The sequence below is a fragment of the Sceloporus occidentalis genome, unplaced genomic scaffold (assembly GCF_023333645.1).
Source record: "Sceloporus occidentalis isolate IW3139 unplaced genomic scaffold, rSceOcc1.0.p SCAF_6, whole genome shotgun sequence".
Lineage (NCBI taxonomy): Eukaryota > Metazoa > Chordata > Lepidosauria > Squamata > Phrynosomatidae > Sceloporus > Sceloporus occidentalis.
This window is the reverse complement of record NW_028316986.1, coordinates 118399965-118424107: the sequence shown is the minus strand read 5'-3', so window position 1 is coordinate 118424107 and position 24143 is coordinate 118399965. Positions and strand designations below refer to the sequence as shown.

Here is a 24143-nt window from a genome sequence, read left to right as displayed (position 1 = left end):
AAAATAATTTTTTCATTAAATTTAAAAATACAACACAATCATAACAATGATCATTACAAGGGAATTTACCACATCATACATATCTCATATTTTACACAAACCTATTTTCAGACCTACATTCTTACAATTAAACACTCTAATTATGTGAACTATTCCAACTGACGATGATGGCCGTCCTCTAATTCTTCTTTCTAGTCCATCAACTTAATGTCTTCCTTTATTCCCTTCTCTGTTAGATTCTTCTACAAATCCCCATTCTTCCCTATCTTCTTCTTCCCTTCCTTCTCTCATTTTCCTCCTCATCTTCTCATACTTTTATTCCATTTCAAAACTTCTCATTCACCCAATTCATTACTCTTCACTTCACTTACTCTTCTCAATTCACTTACTCTAACCTTCAATCACTTTCTTATACTCTCTGCATTCATACATTACTTCGTTTCCATAATCTGCCAATTTATCTTTCCCTCTAATGTTAAATTTCTATTGCTATTGTCATTTGCAAATCACACCCTTTACACTTTTTAAAAGATTTTTAGAAAGGCTGTTATATTACATTATATTACGTTATATGTGTTACATTATATCTTCTGATTGCTTTTCAATCTGTAACACAAAACATGTTTATTTCACCTGCAACAGAACAGATTGATATACTTTTGAAAATATGTTGAAGATGTTTATATTTTTGCAGCATATAATCCCTCCAGCTATGATAATTGAAGTACCCCTTCCATACTGGAGGAGGGGGGGGGGATCATTGTCCTCCAGCTATCCATCTTTGGTTCAATGTGCCTAAAATTATTATAACTTATTTCAAAAATGCAAAATTATTCAAGACTTATTTGGTATTACTCTTTACTGCCTCTTTCTGATGTATTACACACAGCTGGAGTTAATAAAAATGCTAAAGAAATGGTTGCTAAAATGTGAACCCATGGCTCACTGCTATGGTGTTTCTTTTCATCACTGGACAAGCTTCTCAGGCTTCATAGCAGGCATAGATTATTTAACTGCCTATGTGAGAAGCAAAAGCATACACATTGGTGTTACTATAGCCAAAGGAAGAGTTGGATCTGTGTGCCATTTCTGTGGCTTTTAAAGCTCATTCCCGAGTTCATTTAGTACAGTTGGTCCTTCCGCATCCATGGATTCAACCATCCACAGCTCAGAAATATTCCAAAAAGTAAGCCCCGATTTTGCCATTTTATATAAGGGACACCATTTTATTATGTTATTGTTATATAATAGGACTTGAACATCCATAGATATCCATGTGGGTTGGGGTCGGGTCCTGGAATCAAACCCCAGCAGAAACCAAGAGCCTACTGTAAACTTTTATCAACCTGGATGAACATTAATGCATTATTACTCCATAAAAACTTAGGAAAGTGGTGATGGAGTCAGATATAGGAGCCCCCCCCCCTCCCCACAATCCTGCTGCACAAAAGAAAGCAATAACAAAGAGTGGATGGAAAAAGGAAACAGAACCTTTGTGACTAAAGAGAGGAAGAAAGCAAAGACTTTGAGAAGAAATGAGAAATCCACTCAAAGAAAATTTCCTACAATGCTTTATGTATAGCAATCGAGAGAAAATGGAGTAGAAACATGCAAGGCCTTTAAAGCTTTGGCAAGAAGGGGGGAAAGATCCACTCAAGGGAATGTATTAGTGTCACCTCCCAGGCCTAAACAGCACTCTGCACTTTTGTCCCCAATGGCGGCGCTTGCCATCCGTGGATGCTCAAATCCACAGATGGCAAGTCCACAGATAAAGAGGGCCCACTGTAATTCTAATTTTTCAACATGCTGATGCACACACTTGATTCTGGCAAACCAGAAAAAAGTGTTTCTAATGTTCAAGGAAATAACAAATACTAGTTAAGTAATATCACATAACATAAAGAACTGGAATCTCGAAACAATTTCCCTTTTCTAAGATTATTATAAAGAATATTTTCTATAAATGATTTAAGACGTTAAGAGTAGATACTATATTCCTGTATTATATATGATTCCCTCATACCAAGCTTCAAAGTATCCTTTCATAATTACTACAGAGTGTTCCTCTGTGCTAATCTACCTATCATGAGGACAGAAGTTCACAAGACATTCTTTAACAGAGTCCATACAAAAATCAAGCTGTAGCTATATGTATACTGCAAGTAAAAACTTTGGTAGGTGGCTGATGGATGCAGCAAACCGTAACTTTGTAATTTCCCCCATGCTCTGTTTCTCCTTACAATCATGTACATGAATCTACAATATTTCCAAATCATTTAGTCAAATCTTTCCTTTCAGGAGTTCGAATACATGATGCCTAATAATTCAAGGTTCTCAACAATTTCATGTGATAATACAAATGGAGAGGAATTTCAAACACAACATTTCTACATCTACAGCTACATAAGCATGCGTCTCTGTACATCTGTCGAAATCATCAGCTTATATGAAGCAATTCAGTACTCCTTCTGGTAGCACTCCAGATCTCTGCCAAGATGTGAATTTTCTCATTTGTCTACAAAATATCATGCCACTTTGAAATATGCTCAGCAAATGAGAAATGCATCCAATTTTATCAAGCAACTTGTCAAATCTAGGAATTTCTTGATCTTGTGTCAAATGTGCAAGTTTTGTGATGGCTAGTATTAGACTTGATTCTGTGTCAAGTCTGTTCACACTTCTGTTCACACTTCTGCTATTTTCAGGGACATTTTCAAAGTTTCTGCCACACTTGTAGTGCTTTTTAAAAAGAACACACACAGAGAAAAAAAACCTTCACCTATTTATGGGAGATGAGCAATTAACACTTTGAGACACCAAGCCTACATTTAACGTTTGCTCTATCTTAAAGTATCAGTGATATAACCTTCAGAGACAATAGGAATAGCAAATCATTTCATATTGAAAAAATATAAAACAGACTCTTTTTCATTCATAGTCCCTTGTTGCAAAATTTTACTTTCAAACAAAAGAGAAATCAATTTTTTCATGCTGAATGAAGAATTTGGCAGAGTCTCCATTTCTTATTTCAAAAGCACCATCTAACATTCTGAAAACAGACTCCAGTTGTATTTTAGAAATACTTTTTGTCAGCAGTACAGGTTGAATTTCCTTTATCCAAAATGTTTGAGACTGGAAGTATTTTGCATTTTGAAAAACTTGTATATTATGCATTTTGGTTGTCCCAATAAAGGTATCACTGTGGTGGATTTTTGATGTTACTGGATTCACCCAGATACAGTGTTACATCCAAACCAACTTCCATTCACTTAACAAAATGTTCACTTCTCCTGTCTTCCTCCCTGTGATTTGCACTTAGTCCCCTATAAATCTGCACTGGCAGGTCCTCCAGCCCTATTTAATCAGGGGGAATCCATGCAGATAGTAAATTCTGGCAGATGGACACCATTAGATACAGCCTACTCTGCACCACACATATGAATACACAATTAACTCCAAATCAAATAATCTATAAATGCCAGAGTTAGACTGCTCTGTCCAAGTCAGATAAAGGAAAACTGCTCTAGCTTCAATTTCTTAAATCTCTTTAGATTTACAACCAACTTTGGTTCAGCAAGAATTGATATTTGGAACATTCTGGATATGACTATAGCTTTTTAGAAAGAATTTGTCTACTTCAACTAAATGCTGATTATATAATACAGATAATCCTTCTTTGTGGCATCTGATCTGTTCAATTGTTCCTCCTTTATAGTAGAAGATATTGAAGCATTTTTAATTAGAAAAATATTTGACATTTGTATATGCACATGTACTTTTAAATTATATCTCTGCAAATTTGGTATTTATCCGATCCTATCTGATCTTGGAAGCTAAGCAGGGTCAGCCCTAGTTAGTACTTGGATGGGAAACTGTCAGTGTATACCAGGTGCTATAATCTATATTTCAGAGGTAAGAACTGGCAAAGCTACCTCTGAGTATTCCTTGTGTAAGAAAACCCTATGAAATTCATGGGGTTGCCAAAAGTCAACAAGTGATTGGAAGGCACATAGAGAAACCCACACACAAGGTGGCAGGACTCTGTTGGATTACATTAGCTAAATTAATGATTAATACTCCACAGTCAGAAATTAAACATTCACCATTCAACCACACAGTGGACCCTTGTTATATGCTGGGGTTTGGCTCCAAGATCCCCCATGTATAATAAAAACTGTGTATGCTCAAGTCCCATTAAATATAATTACATAGCAAAATTGGTGTCCCTTATAAAAAATGGAAAATCAAGGTTTGATAGTTGAAATTTATACTTTTTTGAACATTTTCAAACGATGTATGCTTGGATCTGTGTATAAAAAATCTGTGTATAAGAAGGGCCGACTGTATATTCTGCAGAAGCACCTTCAAGAAAATGTATTTTGGACATATAGCAAGATTATATAAATCTGTATGCCTAGCTCATGTTCATGGCCTAGGTACTCTCCTGCTTTATTTTTATTTTTCTTTCTTTGTATTTATAGTTCAAAAAATTCAATAAATAAATACTATAGAAATAACTAAGCATCAGAAAAACAGCATTTTCAAACCAGATGTTTCAATTTATAATAGAATTAGAGATGATCAGTTGAAGATTTCACTGATCATTTTTAAACTAGTGTTTTGAAGTTGATCTCATGTTCTGTACTCCCTTGAGTCACATTCTTACTAACAATTATGTTAGTAATTCAATTCCTTCCCTCCAAGTACAGATGGCAGTTTATTTCTATGCAATTTTGAATATAGGAAAGAAAGGTATTTGAAATCTAGATTCCATGTGTAACTTTTCTCCAGACCCACTTTCTAGGATCTTTCAATTATTTCTCACCTCTCTTTGTTGCCTTTCTCCCCACATACTCTGTGTCCTCCCAAATCTGACTGAGGCATTTCAGTTCCCCATCCCTCTCATTTTCAGTTGCCTATTTCATGTGCAATTTTTCCATCCAGTTTCATCACCCTATTTACCAAGTACAGCCCTATTCTTCCAACAACATACTCCTACACCTTAGCTCTCCAGGCAGCAAGTGGCATATGAGGTATATCTTATATTACAGATATGGAAGATGAATTGGGAGAGTTTACATACCCTTCTCCACCAACTCTTGTTATTTTTAGGCGAAAATCCACCGAATTCAGACTGGGTGGCTTCCATTTCAAAATGTCATCACATCGTCCAGGCTTATATTTCTTAAAGAAAATTAAGAAGAATTAATGGAAACTTATTTCATTCTATAAAAACCATCATTTCATAGCTTTTTCAGTATTTGCAAATATAATTATAAGGCCACATCTTTACTACAACATCCTCTACTTTCTACTTGACACAGGAAGTATTAGAACCAGTATGTGAAAGATGAGGTATGTTTATGAGTTTCCTGCCCATATGTGATTATTCAAAATTGGTAATGGGATTATGTGGTGATCAGTGTATACCACACACAGCTGTCATGTCAATCAGATGTACTTAGTAAAATGGTAAATGTTCCACTGCTCCCAATCCATGAAGATATGCCCAAGCCAAAATTTGATAAAGTTTAACTATGGGTGTCTATGACTTTATCCCACAGATTACACATTTAATAAATATAATACAATGTACACTTCTGAAAAGTAACAGAATAATGAAATGTTTTTTAAATGTGAAGTCGAAGGCTTTCATGGCCAGCATCCATATTTTTTTGTGGGTTTTTCGGGCTATGTGGCCATGTTCTAGAAGAGTTTATTCCTGACGCTTCACCTGCATCTGTAGCTGGCATCTTGAGAGAATTTTTTTTTAAGATCAGCTTGTATTACAATTATACATTAGCACCAGTCATATAGCAAAAGAAAAGAAGAAACAGATTGTTTAATTTCTTGGGATTATTTCAAGAACATTGTAAATTAAAGAGGGATAGAATTATGAAGTGCAAACAAAATCTAACCCACCCACTCCATTCTCCAAGTATTGAACTGGAGATGACCTGCAATGGTATGTGACATGGTTTTGTGAACATTCTGTCTTGAAGGGGGGGGGGCATAATTTCAAGGAGTACCTATGAAACTGAATGGATATTCTTGGGTGCACCAATCATATTGTACATAAAATAATAAATATGCATTATTGTGGAAAGCAATACAACAGTATTAACTCTGGTTCTAGCAGCAACTTCTTCAGTGATAGCAGCAGTTTTGACTGCATTAGCAGTAACTAAAAGCAACCATTCACCAATGGATGAGAATGCTCCTGTAGTCTTAGGCTCAAAGAGTACAATTCACTCCAAACTCTGATTCTATCTACCCATCATGACTAAAAGCCATTCACAGAGCTACCCTGCATGAATTAAAGCCATCTTAGGCTATGCTCCAATAACCACTCCCCTAACAGTAAGCTGTACTGACCTCAGCTAGAACTACTACTGAGTAGACACATATAGGACATTGCTGTAAACTACTGACCATCCTCACATCATCCATCATCTTCCACAAATTGTTCACTGTGTAAGTATGATAATGTTTGCAGATAGCTGTGCATTCTCTTTTCTAAACCTCTCTCACCAGGAGTCCAACATGCAGAGTTGCTAGTTCTGCTAATTTGTTTGTAATGATAATGGTGTCCAGCATCTTTATGTCCTAAATCAGAAATATACCACTTTTTGGTTAGCTAGAATCTTGATGCTATATAGATGTAAGCAGACTAGGTTTTCTTTTGTTTTGCAAAAGTCTGAAGTTCACTGGTTCAAGCTGTCTTGCGGGACAGAACAAATGATACCCTGGCAAGTTCCATTATATTGTCCTTGATTATTCCTACCATAGTGCCCACAATACAATTCAGTAACTAGTGTTCCTGGTGTGCAGATTGAGAGGACAAGCTTATGTTTTAGAATAGCCAGTGTGGGTAAAATCTCAACAAGAGTAATAGTCTACTGACAGATAAGCTTCATTTAAAAGTGCTGGCGCGTTACAGACGCGCCAAAGGGGTGTGCTAGGGCTGAGAAGGGGCATGTTCGGGTTGAGAAGGGGCGTCACTTCCTGACGCCCCTCAACCCTAGTACGGACCGAGTCCATACAAAATGGCAGCGCCCGTCCACATGGGGGCCGCCATTTTGACATCACGGATGCATAGCGTCCGGACGTCTCACGGCGGAAGTAATACCATGAGTGCGCAACTAGCGCCTTGCGGCGCCACTTCCGGGGCCCAAAAAGAAGCACCATTTCGGCGCTTCTTTCTGGCTGCGCCCGGGAACCGCGTGGTTTGGCTGCTGCGGTTCCCGGACGCAACAACCGGCGGCGGCGGCAGACCGCCCATTTTGGGCAGTTTGTAACACGCCTTAGATAGGCTTTAATTGATGAATCAATTCAAATTTTCTTAAATTTGTATACTGGTGAATACTACTCTTTTGAAACAAGAAGCAAATTTGTTCCTACATGATGCACGTGTGTTGTAACAAGCATTATCTTCAAAAGAAAATGCACTGCTCTGAAAAAAATCATCTTACCATTTGCAGGGGAATTTTCTAATTGGCATTAAAATATATCAACTTTTGCCTGTTATGTAAAGCAGCTTTGGGGGTAACAAAAATATTTAATCCATTAACTCACCTAAGTAATTAATATAACACTTCAGCCTACACAAAAAATGAAATATATAATGCTTGCAGGCATGTATAAATAAAATATTTCCTAGGGACACAACTTGAAAAAAGCTAATAACAATTTGCTTTGCTTATTCTTATAATAGCCAAGCAGAAAGACTCTTTACTAAATAAATACCTCACTATTCACTTCAAAGCTAGAGTTCTCCTAATTTGTTTTCAAATGTAATTTGATGAAATACTTCAGGCCTAAAACTACTTTATGAAGAAAGGTGACAGCAATATCGACATAAAAAAGCATTGATTCATAACCTCCCTTACCCAACAGGACTACAAAATTTCCAACATTATCAGTATTTCTAATAACTTGCAGAGATCTTCTATTATCTTCTTTACTTTAACTGGTTTGAGCACTTCACAGCTGGGTCTTTATTTCCATCCGATTAATACTGTGAGCAACAAATATTCAAAATCATGACTGTTAAGAGCATAGTTTAAAATTTAAGTATAAAGTAATTTTCAAAGAAGTTGTACCAGAAGGAGCGAACTTTTAAGTCTGATCTCCTACATGTTTAATTTCTGAAGAAAGTCATTACTATCTGAAAATTCCATTTGAAAACAACTGTCAGAAAGCAATCAAGATCAGTACCAGGCATAGCACCCCCAACATGTAAACTGTTATAGAGTGCTTTAGTCTATAAAAAAAATGCTTAACAGTTTTACCAAACACATTACATGCTATATTAGTAGTACATTTTTGCCATCTGAACTACCAATATTCCCCTGTGTCCTACTTAAATGGCTAGTGGGAGATTTCTTATGGAACATGAAATCAAGTACCTTGTAATTAAAACCTGTTGCCTGAATTATGCTACTGGAACGTTACACAGTTGACTTGTACCACTGAGATTTATAATATTAAACAGTGAATAAAGGTATTCATCTTATCTACTGTACTTTAAGATTTCAGATTAAAAGGAGTTCATACTGACAGGAAGAGAATACAAGTTTAGTAGTGCATGGCTGAACCTGTATGGCAGGATTAACATTTAGGACACATAATTCATATAGATCACTGATCAAGGCTGTTGGAACTCACAGTTATTCTTCCTGAACTGAGGATATGCTCTAAAATTAACACCGTTACTCTTCTGCAGTTGCAGGGGAAATCAGAAGCCGTGGGTAAACTATGGTCCAGGAAAGCTTGTTTGCCATTACTGCTATTTTCACTGAGAAAACCCTAATAGCTTTCCAAAAACTCACTGAATCCCCAGAATAGAATTAGGAAAACATTAATTTAATAAACTTGTTTTTAGGAAAACCAAACCAGACCATCACTGGTAGCTGAATACAAGACATTACAGATGTGAACTCAGTGATATATTCCATTGTGAAAGTCATGCCTTTAGTGAAACACTTTCTGCCAAGCAGTGTACTTTCCATCCCTATTGTTAAGATATAATTGCTAGTAATTAAGTAATTTCCATATATTCTATAAGATTTTATAGTATAGCCAAGCAGCAGTTGAAAGTTGCAGTCTATGCAATGCCCATAATTAAAATGTTCACACTCTGAAAACAAAGCAAACTCATCTCTAAGTGGACAATAATAATAAGAATAAGAATAAGGAGCAGCTGTGAAATCTATTGCAAAGGAGTATTTGCAGCATAATCTACATTTCTCTATCTCAGATTGCTTCCTCCCTGACTATTTAATTTTGTTCCATTATAGCAACTATTTATACTATACAGGCAAATTAAAAAGCCTAAGAGCACTAGTTTTGGCCACTTCTGACTTCGTTGGGACACAATGTTGTGTTTTCCTGTGTTTTTAAAATATATATTTACTCATTTACCTTAAAAACATACATGTCATATATGAACTGTCTCACTCAAATCTTGCTGGAATTTGTGTGAAATTGTTCAGATCAGAACTCTATGGTTCTATGGCCTTTATAGCAGTCATAAAGGCATTTTGGTACTCCACATGACTCTCGGAAGAGAGGTATGGTGTAAGACTAGGGAGACACAGGGTTTAAGTATCCACTTCCTCAAAACAAACTGGGGGACCCTGGAGCAGCCTCTCTCCCCATAACCTCACAGTTACTGTATGTATCAGATGTGAGGAATGGACCATATACATAGCAAAGTGTGTGCTGGACAGACAGATGGTAAACTTTTTAAATATAGATTCAATTGGACCATTTTAGGTATCCTAACTCTCCACTGAAAAACAAACACTGAACCCTGTTAACAATCAGCATCTCTCCTGATACGTCATGAGAAAACCAAATGAATAATCAGCTCAATTAGTAATCTCCCCTTATTCCCCTTGATGCCTAATGACTATAGGTTGCATGCACACCCTAGGCTTTCCCATTCTCACTACTATTAATGCAATGTTCAATACCAAGGACAAGGGACTTCCACCTTCTTTGTTATTTTCATATCCCATTGCCATGTCTCTCACTTCATTATTGAAATACGGGCCTCATGCGAACACTATTCTGTTTGTACACTCTCTTCTTCTAGTGCTGACTATTATTTTGTATTATGAAGCCCATGCGGATGGGACAGGAAAGTTCAGGCCAAGCCTGTTTGGTCCCTGGATCAGCATGGTGATGGATAGCTCACCAGTGCACCACTCCTTACCCTAAGAGCTGACGATTTATCTGTGAAGCCCCCAGTTGCCACGTCTGACATGAAAGTGGGGGGCCTGGTTGCATCCACATCGCCAGGTGCCTGTTTCTGCATCAGATGTGGTGACTGTGGGACTTTGCAGATGGATTGCCAGCTGTTAAGGTGAGGAGCACTGGTGGGGGTGTGAATAGCCTTATTGTGAAGTAGTGTTTCAAGGAAACTCACAAAAAAAAACAGGTGTTTTATATTCTGAGGTAAAATCTATTTTCCCCAGGATCGAGCTGGATCTTCTGGATCTGTGTCTAAACAGGCTGGATCAAGCCTGATCCTGCCACAAGTGTTTTGGCCTGCATTGTCTAAACTAGACAACATGAGGCTAGGTGGAAGATGGGCCATTTGGCTCGTGTAGACAACACCATGGACAACAGACACCTGGAGATTATCCTATTCCTTTTTGGCGCTATGTAATAATCACAATCTAATTTTTAACAAACACACTAAACATTGCCGTCTTAGTGCCACTATGGGCAAAAGGCTTTAACAGTAAGAAGGGAACAACCACCGATATCAAATGCCCAAGGACTTAACACCTCAGAGCCTTACTGCTCTGTAGCTTCTAAAAATTACATATGAATTTCCCCCAATACCCTAAAACACAAACAAGTTGGTATTTGTGGTCAAGAGCCACATGCAACCAGCAAATATAACTGCCATGTTTTAAAAAGCAGAGGCTAAAATATTTTCCAAATGGATAGCTCTCCATTGCCCCAGCAGTTAGGAACTGAGCTAGAAATTAGATTTAGATTAGTTTTGAAAGCTGAGAGAACAAAAATCAGGCAGAAGGGAGCTCTAGCCTTTCTTTCCAGATTAAGGAAGTTTTGATTTAGTGGACAACAATTTACCTCCAAAGATGTTAGAACCTGGTTGACTTCGGCCATGTGTTTCAATATACCGCCATCTATTATAATACATATTAAAGCTTTATATGCCCCTGAAAATATTTTCTTAAATGAGAAACATAACTCTATAATTTGAATACCATACTTGGAACTGAAAATTCCAAATGGGAAAAATAATTCCATAATTAGAATACTATACTTAGAATTGAAAATTCCTCAACCTATATTGATGTATATAGGTAGGGTAAATGTTCGTATGTACAGTGGATCCTTGTTATACGCTGGGGTTTGGTTCCAAGATCCCCCGTGTATAACAAAATCCGTGTATGTTCAAGTCCCATTAAGTATAATGACATAGCAAAATGGTGTCCCTAATAAAAAATGGAACATCAAGGTAAATTTATACTCTTTTGGAACATTTTCAAACCGTGTATGCTTAAATCCGTGTATAAGAAGGGCCGACTGTATATGATTGTTTCTATGTTTTTTAAACAATATTTTTTATAAAATTAAAAAAAAAAAGAATTGCAAATTCCAAGAGCCTAATCAAAATAATGTGATTGAACGGATAAAAAAATTTGAAAGAATTTTTTTCTTTGCTGTATATAAAGAACTACTCAGCTACCCACCGACACTTTTGATAGAAGAGTCTTAATCAACAGCAATCTGCCCTAGACTGTCTGTGTCCTTACACTCTTTAGTCTATTTGAGGAGAGTGGGAGAATCACAGTAGCAAAATTACTTTCTTTTCCTGGCTGAACCACCACCTTTGCCTTAGTCCTCTAGAAAAATATAAAAACTAAAGTTACTGAGCAGCTTCAACTCATTAGTCTCACTTGGTCAAGTCTCTTTGGCAAAGGGCATTTAGTTGGTACCGGCATACATGAAAAGATTTGCACAATTTAAACAGCAGTGTTCCTTTACTGCTATCCATTTCAAGAGTCCCTTCACTAAATGCTTCCAAATTTTGATTCCCATCCCTATTACGAAAATAAACTGCAGGATAAACCAAGTCTCCTCTCTTCCACAGAACATTACAAGCTGCAAATTTATCATAGGAAATTACTATTCCCTTTCTTCCTCTTATGAATGTTAATATTTATTTGCTTGCAAGAAATACCTTGATATGAAGATAAAATAGTAGCCTTAAGATTGAGATGTTTATCTTAAACTGGCACTTTCCTTTAAATGAAGTAATTCTGATTATCCCCTCTATCTTCCTTCATGACTGCAGATTATTGAGAGTGGGAGCATTTGTAAAATATATGCTAAACTGCCAAATACAGCTTCTTTCAACGTATAACTTATTAAAGAACTTCAAGGAAAGGCTGAATCTAAACACTGTATCAGTCACTCTGTTATCTATATGGACCTGGTGGCATTATCAAGAAATGGCAGCGATAATGATTTACTAAATATAAATTTAAATTTAGTTCATTAACTCTAAACTGAGAAAAAAAATACATGGATTCTATCTTTTGCATCTCTCTCTCTCTCTCTCTCAATCTCTTATAAAAGAGGGGAGACTCATTATTATTACTGTTCACAGAGATTTCTTTAGAAAGTTTAATATATTTCTCAGAGCCACTTAAAATCTCTTGGCATGAACTACTGCTTCTGCTTACTACAGACAGAGTAGATGGTGGGTCGTAGAAATTTGTTCATTGCTGCTTTCCTGATAAATCCTAGCTGTGCATAAAGACTGAAATGTCAGACAGGAGACAGTGAACAAATCAGATTTTAAAATAATATGTATTTTCAAATTTAAAATAACATGGGAGTAAATTCAAACACCACCGTTGAATTTCTCTGTTTCATCAGTTACAGAAAGACATGCACATTTATCATACATAAAAACAGTAACAGAAACATGCATAAAAAGATTGATTTGCAAGGAATTCTAATAACCATGACAAGCAAATAAGATTTCGAAAATTAGCCAGTACAGATAAGACCCAAAAAAAGGAAGAGGGGAGATTTGTTGTGGGGAGTTGAGCTGTTATGGTTTTCACTCCAGTCACTCCATTTCATTTTCCCTCCACAATGGCAGTTTTCATACTATTTCTTCCAAGGATGAACCAGTATTCCATGATCTCAAAGAGATGCTATGGGGAATTTTACCTTGGTCTTCCTCCCCTTCTCCAACTTTCCAATACCCTCTGTACTTCTGAGAAGTCTAATGATCATGCATTGCATGCATTTGTTGACTGTTTATTCAATTTTTGGCTGAAGTCTGGTGTAAAAGTCAAGCACTTAGAATACTGAGTCCAGTAATTTGGTCTGAATCCCAGAGAAGAGTTCAGAGTCCCTTCATACAAAGCTTTGCATCTTGTTATCTAAGCCTTCTCCATTCCAGCAGTATACTTTAGGACTGAAGGGGTCATACTGTTGCTCTGTCAAACAGCTAGAAAGCTTTCACAATCTCCTGAGCACCAGCCAGAGACCTAAAGTAGACCTAGATTAACCTTCTGTCCATATTAAATAATGAACAGATGTAAAGACTTTGTGATATTTCAATTTTTCTTTGGGGAAAAACTATTATATCACCATGGTTTCATTATACAATGTACTTGTTGTTCTTGTGTGCCTTCATGTCGTTTCCAACTTATGGCAACCCTAAGGCAAACTATCATGGAGTTTCATCAGAGTGGTTACAGAGCTTAAATGTATGTTTCTTCAGCTCAGGCCTCACTGAGGATTTAGTGGGCCCTCCCCTTACGTAGGGATCCGTTCCGAATCCTTCTGCATAAGGGGAAATCCGCGCAGGCTGGAACCCCATAAGAAGTTAACGGGGCTCGCGGCTGCATTTGCACGCACCACAGACACACACCCCATTACTTCTTCCAGGGTGTATGAGGGACTTTTCCGGCACGGCTTTCAGCGTATGCTGAAAGCTGCGTATGCCACACCGGCGTAAAATGCAGGTGCACTGTAATTGTGTTCCTTCAAGTCATTTCTGATTTATGGCATCTCTAAGGCAAATCTATCACGGGTTTTTCTTGGCACGTTTCTTCAGAAGGGGATTGCCAATGCCACCCTCTGAGGCTGAGAGTGTGTGACTTAACCAAGGTCACCCACTGGGTTTACATGGCTGAGCCAGGATTCAAACTCTGGTGTCCAGAGTCATCGTCCAATGCTCAAACCTCACCAGCCTGGTTCACATTTTTATAAGCCTATTTTACATGCATATTAATTGTGTTTCTTAATATTCCATTGAGCAAATGGAAACATGACCAAAAAAACCTTATAGCTACCTATATTTAAAATTACAATTCATCTACTGGTTGATAAAGCAATTCTCTGCTGAAATCCTTCACATTTCCGGGGGGGGGGGGGGGGGTACAGCAACAAAATGTATCAGTGTTCTTTTTTTTTTTTTTTTTTTGTGACCCATCATTCCTCTGTTCCATCCCATCATTAAAAAATGGGAACATGAGCAGGAAAAAAGTCTCAAGAAGTCATATGTGGAGAGTAATTGTAAAGCAGGGAGAGTGCCAGCATAACCAATTCCAGTAGCTAGACTAAGAGTGCTGCTTCTCTGAGATAAAGGAAATAATCATAAAGTAGTGGCAGTTGCTGGTTTAGAATATGTTATGGTGAATTTAGCAGTAGTGCTAAAGGTAGAATATCTAAACCTCATTCTAATCCGACTTAACACTTTCCCGTATACACATTCCCTGCATTAAAGAGAAAGGTACGAAAAACTCCGCTTTTCTGCTAAATAACAGAAAGACCTGACTGTCTTGATCAATATTTGCCAGCCAAGTCAGAAATTGCTTTAATTAATAACTACCAATACAATCAGAAATCAAAATCAAGTCAGAATTTCTGTTTGGGGTTATAGGGTTAGGACATACTGAAATCTAGTTGGAACAACTGGTGTAAAATAGGCCTATTTTTATCACATGGCCTGCACCTTCAGTACAGTATTTATCATCAAAGTATTTTTTACCCCAAGATGGAAATTTCTATGTCAGGGAAATTAATTTTATTCCCAACTTTAAAGGAGAGCTACCCAAGAACAAAACAGAATACCGAAAAACAGAATGGTTCCTGACTGGCAAAGGGATCAGACAAGGCTGCATACTATTACCCTATTCATTTAATCTATATGTAGAAAATATACACAGAGCGGGCTTGGGCTCAAAGGAAAGGAAGAGTGAAAATAGGGGGAAGGAACATTAATAAACAAAGGGGTGAAACAGACTGGCCCAAAGGGCCGGCATGACACACCCCTTTGAGCGTCAGATCAGGGCTGCAGCTACTGCACACCGCAGCCCTGATCCAGCTTTTTCCAGCACAAAAAGAAGCAGCAAAATGCCACTCCTGTTTGCTCTGGGGGAAAAGGTGCCCTTTCCACCACTGCAGCAGCTTTTCAGCACTCCTGCAGCGTATGCCATCTAAACGCCATGCCACTGGAGTTCTGAAACCTGTCGCTGTGTAAAAGGCCAAGTGGCTTCATGGCAGCTTCCTGCCAGCTTGGAGGAGTGTGTTGTGCGTACGCCACACCTCCAAGCCACTGGGAAGCCAGCATATTTTACCACTCTGTTCCGGTCCTAAGATATACAGATGACCCATTCCTACTAGCAGAAACAAGCAAAGACTTGGAACAATTACTGAACAAGGTCAAGGAGGAAAGTGCCAAAGTCAGATTAATGCTGAACATAAAAAAAACCCCAAAAAATAACGACCATGGAAGCTCTACAAGAATTCACCCTAGACAATGAGAAAATTGAAATAGTCAAAGTGTTTCCATGCCTTGGCTCAAATATTGATAAGAATGGAGAGTGCAGTCAAGAAATCAGAAGATGACTAGAACTGGGAAGGGCTGTTATGAAAGAACTGGACAAGATCATAAAATGTAAAGACATAACTCTGAACTCCAAAGTGAGGATCATCCAAGTCATTGTATTTCTCATCAGCATGTACAAATGTGAGAGCTAGACAGTGAAAAAAGACTACAGGAAAAAATAAATTCATCTGAACTGTAGTGCTAGAGAACAGCACTGAGAATACCATTGACAAACAAGTGCACTGTAGAACATATCATGCCTGAAATCTCTCTAAATGACTAAATAGAGTTGTATTTTATTAAGAAAATTGATAAAAAGGAAATAAATTAATTCCAGATGTGGTGCTGGAGAAGAGTCCTGAGGATACCATGGACAGCCCAAATAAAATAAAATAAAATAAAATAAAATTAATGGGTCCTAACATAGATCAGGTCTAAGAGTTCCCTGGAAGCCAAGATTATTAAACTGAGGCTGTCATACTTTGGATACGTCATGAGAAGACAAAACTTATTTTAAAAAACGTAATGCTAGGAAAGGTGGAAGGAAAGAGAAAGAAAAGAAGACCACATGCTAGATAGATGGACTCCATTAAGGAGATTATGGGTATCGATCTGGAAAAACTAAAGAAAGAAGTGGAAGATAGGGAGTCTTGGAGATATCCATCCACAGGGTAGCCATGAGTCGAACTGACTTGAGGGTGGTTAACAAGAACAACAACTATTTATTTTTATCCTACCTTTCTCCCAATACAGGTAGAATACCAAGAGTGAATGCACTGCACCACTGGCATGGAAATCTTTGACTACCGCGGCCCACCAGATATTGCTGGACTGCAGCTCCCAGAAGCCCTACCCATCACAGTCAAAATACATTCCTGGGTGTTTCAGTCCAACATCATCTGGAGTCCAACAATGATTTCAGTCCAACAACAATTCCCACCTCTATTTTATTTTATCATTAAAAAAAATTACTACAGGGGTGTGTATGTGTGTGTGTTTAGGACAGTAAAGATTTTACTGCAGCTCAGTCTGCCCAACTTACAAAGTGTTTTCTATGAAAGCTCCCATAAGAAACATTAGTAATGTGCCATAACAATTTGAAGTTTACTACTTTCTGCACTGGAAAAACGTAAAGATTGTGGCTGCATGTATCAGCTGTTAATCTATCATTTTGCTTTAATGAGTGTCCCTTTCAAGCCAATACCATGTGAAAGTTTTGTTCCTCTTTTTAGGGGCCCCAATCGTGTATGGTTACCACCAGTTACAGCAGTCACAGTGTCATACAGTAAAAACTGATGTTCCGAGCCCCATTAACACAGAACTACTCTATGCCCATTTCATGTGATCTGAAAGCAAATGGAGCTCAGTTAATACAAAACAACTATTGAATTGACAATTGCTTTGACGCAGAGATCACAGTCAAAGCTTACTAATTAGATCTCCAGATTGCTGTTCCTGAAAGTTCAGGAAATAGCAAAATGAGCTAAGTAGATACCATTGTATCTTCAGCATGTTCCCATGGATAAGAACAAGGGAAGCTATTAAATCTATATGAAGTCTCTACAATGATTGATTCTTCTTGGTTGCACTGTTCCCACCCCAATCATTCTAAACATTTTAGACAGCAATTTATGAAGAAGAATGAATGATTTTCAGGTCTTTCAATAAACAGTTCATCTGGCCTGTCACTTCCATGTCGCTAGTTGGAAAGCCAGCCTTAATCTTATGTAGTATATGCAGAATGATACTCCACCTGGATTTCAAAGTGCTGTTTTGGTTTTGGTTTTCAAAATTGGGCAATTTCATTTTTCAGACAGTTCTTTAAAAAATGGGGATAAAATGGAATAAAATGGCCAGTTGTGATCTCCACAACAGATTTTAAAACTGAGAACATTGAGGATTGGAGTGGAATTTAGAGGTTGCAGTGTGATTCCTCCCCGCCCCCCATGCGCGAGGGGGCACATACTGTACATGAAATCCATGGACCACACTTTGCCCATCAGTAAAGCAATAGGTGTCCTCCAGCAGAAGGCAAAAAATCCCAGGAAGTTAATTTTGAAATGGCCCAGCTGCCTTGCCTCCTAAATATCATACTGAGCCACCAAATGTATGCATGGATGGAGTTGTGACTCTCATGCTTGGTCTCATGTCAGCACCCAGCATAATGCAAAAGGCCCATGCAGCGCAGAAAGGTACAGTGGGGCCAATGGAACTATCCCATGTATGTATGTTTGTGGCTTTAAAGATCGTGTTATTGCCTTACGTATCACAGCACTGAAATAAGAAGCAATAAGATGGGTGCCTGCATCTAACAAGACCCTTACTTCTCCTGGTATCTCTAGGCCATGGTGACCAAGTGCACTGCAAATAAATAAAAATGGTGGCAGCTGCAGCCACCTACCCATCTCACCAGACTGTCTATCGGCCCCAAGCCATAGAAGTTTAATAGCTGTTTATTACGCTTCTTGTCATCATCGCAGACTCCCCCCAGTGCTAGGGGAACACTAGACAGTAGCATGGTGCTGGGAAGTGCTGAGGAGGTTTTGCCAGGGTTCATTGTCCAGGGACTCTTCTCAAACCTAGCCCTTAATGTACCTGTGATGTTTGGTTTGCATTTTGAATGATTCAAGACCTCTGAGAATGTTTTTGTGGTATCACTTTTATTGGAAGGAGACTATTTCTAATTAAAGTACACACATGGGGGAGATACACCAGGTATTATTCTATAAATATACACAGATTTATAAATAAGAAAATAAAACTTATCCTCTAAGGGCTTCATATTTTGAATAAACTATTTTATGACTTAAGACTCAAAAATATCATTACATAACATACAGGGAACAACATTATCTTTTCAAAGTGCGTATTCGAGTGTATAATTATAAAATGATGAGTTGTAATTACATTAAATTCATATGCTCAGATCTAGATTAAAATTGCAAACACTAAATTTAACTTAGCTTAATGCCAAAAGAATAAATTTCTCTTCAACAGGAGAAGAGTTAATTTAGAGGAGAACATATGAACATTCCACTTATTGTCAAGGGATGATATAGTTACAGAACTTCTCACTAAACAAACCATTTTAAGAACAAGCTAGAATGCTCTATGCACTACAGCTAACCACAGTGGTTATGTAGTTACACAGTGAATCCCAGCTTGATCTCCTCAATCCCCACTTACCAGTAAGCAGCCACTGTGATCAACAAGAGGTCTGTTCCACTGTTATTCAGGAAGTGGCTGATCAACATAACCCACCCTCTTGCACAAGCAATCCCCACTGTGACAGGCAGAAACAGATTCCCTGCTATAATTCCCACACACTTCAGAAATCGTTTGCATGAGGGGGGAGGTGAGACTGTCAGCCAGATGCTTCCTGAGCAACAGGGGAACAAACCCCCACCAACTGCATTGGCTCCTGACATGTAAGTGGGGACTGAAGGGCTTTCACAATCCCTATGTATTCCCTATTACCATGTATGGATGTGAGAGCTGGGCAGTTAAGAAAGAAGAAAATCAATTCATTTGAGATGTAATGCTGCAGAGGAGTGCTGAGGATTCCGTGGACAGTCAAAAAGACAAACAAATGGGTCCTAGAGAAAATCAAACCAGAAATCTCTCTGGAAGCCAAGATGACAAAACTTAGGCTGTCGTACTTCGGACACATCATGAGAAGGCACGACTCACTGGGAAAAACAATAATGCTTGGAAAGGTGGAGGGAAGTAGAAAGAGAGAAGGGCCACATGTTAGATAGATGGGTTCTATTAGAGAGGTCATGGGTATGAGTTTACAGGAACTAGGCAGAGCAGTGGAGGACTGGGAGTCTTGGAGATGGCTCATTCACAGGGTTGCCATGGGTCGAGATCAACTCAAGGGCGATTAAAAATGAACAACAAATATATCCCCTAAACAAGGGAATATGTAGGGATCCTGAATATAAAACAGCCAGAAATGTGTACCTCTCAGTTACTCCTTTGTAACTACTCAATAGGATTCTGGCCAGAAAACCTATTTTAGAACTGACTGTTGTTTGCCAGTCAGTATGGCATAATAGTTGGAATGTCAGACTAAGCTAGTGTGACCAATATTCAAATCCATGCTGTGTGGAAGATTGTTGCTGTTGTACAAAATGGAAATTTTATATGCTCTGAAACAGGGTTGTTGTAAGGACAAAATGTCAAGAGAAAGAAAAATCATGTATGTCACCATGAGCTCTTTGGAATAAAGGAAGGACAGAAATCTAATAAATAAACAAATATATTGAATTCCTGTAGATTTTGATTTTGAAAATCCCCAGAGATTACTAGTGTTTCCAGCTTGACCACAAAAAAGCTTTATGAGCTTTTTAGAACAAGAAACACATACCATGTTCCTCAAGAGTCAAAAATCATTGCCAGCTCAGCAATCAGCATCACATATATACTAACTGGAGACATTACAATGATAAAATCCTGGTTTGATAAACCACAGTATGAATGAGTGATGCTCACCATAAAGGGAGGGCAAAGCAGCCAGACAGAGGGTGCAGAGTACTCATATGTAGCCAGGATGGCTTATTAAAAAGAAAAACATGGATTTATGGTTTTGCTTGACATCCAATCTAGATTAGTAACCTGTATCATAGAGTTGCTAGGAGGCTACAACTGTACAGTTGAAGCAGACACAATGGTTCAGCTGTTTTTTTATGTAGTACCATCAATATTCATGGTACTTTTCAGGGTAGCACAAGCATAAAAGAAATGTCCTTGCCATCAGATTTACTGTCTAAATTAGCCATCTTACAACTAGCAGTCACACTGGTGAGGAAAGCCAGAGTTTGAATTATGGTGATTTAGGCACAGCTACACAGCACTGAGTGTAGAAAGGTTACTCAAAATCTTCAGCAGAAGAGACAGTGAGAGAATGTGAGAGAAGAGAGAAGCGAAACTAACAGGAGCACTAAGTCAGAATCGAACTTGCTATATGCAGTAATTGTATAACTAACTTAACTATAAATTCTACAAAGGTGATGCAGTCCAGGTTCTAGGGACCTTTCTCCTGGATGCATGATTTCTGACTGCTGCTGTTTCCTCTCTCCTCCCCTTTTTTAACTTTGAAAAATTCTGTCAGACACATTCAAATTGGTGATGCTACATAATTACGCTAGCAAGAGTTGGAAAAAATGTAATTACCTTTTCTTTGGACTACCTTTCATTTTATGTGAGATTTAGAATTTAAAAAGCAACAGGATGTGAAATATAATTTTACTTTGAAAGAAGAATTTTTTTTAAAGAAGAGAGGAATACAGTCTAATTCAAAAACAGCAATTGTTTCCCTATCCCCCTTTTTTTCAGGGGGGTTGTTTACTGACCATTTGATAGAAATGCTGTTGACAATTACAACACAACTCAGTGAAATAGCTTGTGGGGAATAGTCTGCATAGCTAAAAGTGTTTGTGAAAAATCATTTTCAGATACAGAAAGAACTTGTATAATATTTAGCCTGAATACTCTTCAAAACTTTCTTTTGATATGTCTAGTTTTCCAAATATATCAGCAACAACAATTGGGGGGGGGGGGGGAGACTGTGGCCAAACTGCAAAACCCAACCACAACCAGAGGAGGAAGACATATGGGGGGATGCTTAAGAGGTTCACAGGCTCACATCACTAAATTCCTGCTTGTGGATCTTCAGGTATCCCTGTCCAGTTGAGGAGAAATGAAAGGTCAGCCTAACAGCCACTAGGACTGTCTAATAAAGCATCCCAAGAAATGTCTGAGAAGTACTATGGGTTGTTATGTTGATTTTGGGAGGTTCACAAAACAAAAATGAATTGGATAGACCCATATCCACAGGAGAATTTAAAATCTAGGACAATACTGCTTTTATTCTGCAAAATCCCATTGGAAAAAGACTTTATGATACAGACAAATTATGAGGGCCAAACAATAAAGAAGGTGATGCACTCAGTATTATGACTGAGATTAAATTAATAGGACCAGCGTGGTAGCCGGGCTAAAAGAGTAATGTGACTGCAACCACATTGCAAAACACGTATTTTATTGTCTCTCTCCAGTCTCTCATATCCTTGTCTTGTTTTTCTCTGTTCACTATATAAAAGAGAAATGCTGAAAAGAACAATCATGATCGTGTGTGTGTGTGTATAAAAATATATTTATTTATTTCTAGCGGAAGGAAGGAAGGAAGGAAGGAAGGAAGGAAGGAAGGAAGGAAGGAAGGAAGGAATACAATGCAATTTAGGTGAGAGTGCATGTGTTTTCATAAAGAAATAATATTACACGACCTACTTTGAATGTCAGAGGACAATACTCTTCCTAGGTTGAAGACCTATCAACACTGGAAGCAAATGTCATGGAAACCAGAGTTCTCTCCATGGTAACGTCATCCCTGGAACAGCACCTAGCCACAACACTGAACAATCTGTGACCTTGTCTTGGTGTATAATATTGCTTTCATCTATACATATTCAGTGTACTCAATAGCAAAATATTTAATTGATTAATAATTTCAAATATGCAGTTTTTAGTGTGAAGTTGAATATGAGCAGAAGTAAACTGAACAAACAAAAGTAATTCACTAGCAAATGTCATTAGCATTTGTTAAAGTATCAAACTAGGTGTGTTTTTTATTCTGATCACAAGCATGACAAGTCAAAACTCTGGGTTTTAGTTATACAGGAGCATAAAATATAGCAGTGGACACAGAATTCAGCCACTTAGTAATATCTTCTTTTTTCTTTTCTTTTCTCTTTCTTTGTTAGTTTAAAAGTTTTATTTCTAAAGGATGTTTCTGTCATAGTAGGTAAGATATGATAGAAAGTTTATGTTTGCTGATGTCACAAAGGCTAAAGAGATAGATAACTGAGCAAGATTGTAAGAGGTTTTCAGATATGTCTGCCTTTGCAGTCTTTTCATAACTGGCAAACAATCTGAAAAGTAAAAGCAACTATGTAAATTTTGTCAATGAACTTAATGTTTATGTGTCACAAAATTAAACTTTTTGGCACTGAATTTGGATTGCCTAGAATCACCATTTTTTATTTGGGAAATTATTATTTTATCTATTTGCATGTGCTAGGATTGTATATGATAACACTGGAAGGCAGACAAAGCCCCAACTATAGACCATTGGCTGTTTAAAGTATATGAGATGGCTGAAATGGATATAATGACAAGTTGGATTAAAGAAAAAACTGAAGATAATGTAAAGACAGAATGGGACTCATTTTATGATTTTCTAGGAAAGCATTGGAAAGAGGGGATAATTAAAAGATAAAGAATTATAAGTTAAAACTTTATGTATGATTTAGGAAAATGATGATATTTATAGGAGATGACACAGTTATGTTAAACGGTAGTATGAAGAAGAGAACATACAAGGTTAAGAATGTAAATTTGGAGAAAATATAAGTTTACTCAAAGGAAATATGGTAAAGAAGGTCAAGTGAATGAAAATGGATATGTTAATTTAAAATGCCGATGGAGATTAGAAAATGTAAAGACAGCAGTTATAAAAGCAGATAGATAAAACGGTTATTAATAAAATGAAATAAACAAAAGAAAGAACAAGTGGTAGGAAGTTTTCGTCTTTCTATGTTATATGTTTTTTTTTAGTATATCTAGTGTTAAACATTTAATGTTGTGGGTACTAATGGGAGAGATTTCATGTATGTAATGTTTAGTAGTTACATGTTTATTGTTGTTGTTCTTATGTGAGAAGTCTGTGTAAAGCTGTGAAATTTTGTGTAGAAATGTAATAATAAAAATAAATTTAAAAAAACATTTAAAAATAAAAAAATACCCAGTTCTGGCAAATACATTGAAAATGGTGGCTTTTTATAAACACATATTATCAATCCATTATTCAAGAAGGCATCTACTGTTCAGGATCTTTGAAATTTCATAGAATAATTATTTTATACATTTATATAATTCCTTCTTCAATTAAAATACCCTCAAGGCAGCATACAGAAGAAATCCATACAGTTCAACTAGCTCAGTGCAGAGGAGATTAGAGCTCAGCTAACAATTTATTATGAATAATTTATGATAAATTTAGCCCCCTTTCATTAGCAGAATATTCACAACCTGATCAGAACTGTCTCAAATGGCTGTCCAAATGTGTTGTAGAAAGTATGAATATTTTAGCAATGAACTGATGGCAAGTACTAACAATCCTGTGCTTTAAATGATGGGCCAGCCAAACTACATTACAATTCTGGTCTGTCATAGGTACAAATAA

At 37.4% G+C, this 24143-nt stretch overlaps 1 protein-coding gene across 4 annotated transcripts in view; it reads right to left on the bottom strand.

The window, feature by feature from the left end:
• Positions 1–24143, bottom strand: part of RNGTT (RNA guanylyltransferase and 5'-phosphatase) — a 200984-nt gene that overhangs the window by 32002 nt on the left and 144839 nt on the right. For all 4 annotated transcript variants that reach the window (XM_089530762.1, XM_089530763.1, XM_089530764.1 and 1 more), the window contains one exon: positions 5084–5184. In XM_089530762.1, coding sequence (XP_089386888.1) covers positions 5084–5184 — 101 coding nt within the window. The remainder of the gene's footprint in view (positions 1–5083; positions 5185–24143) is intronic.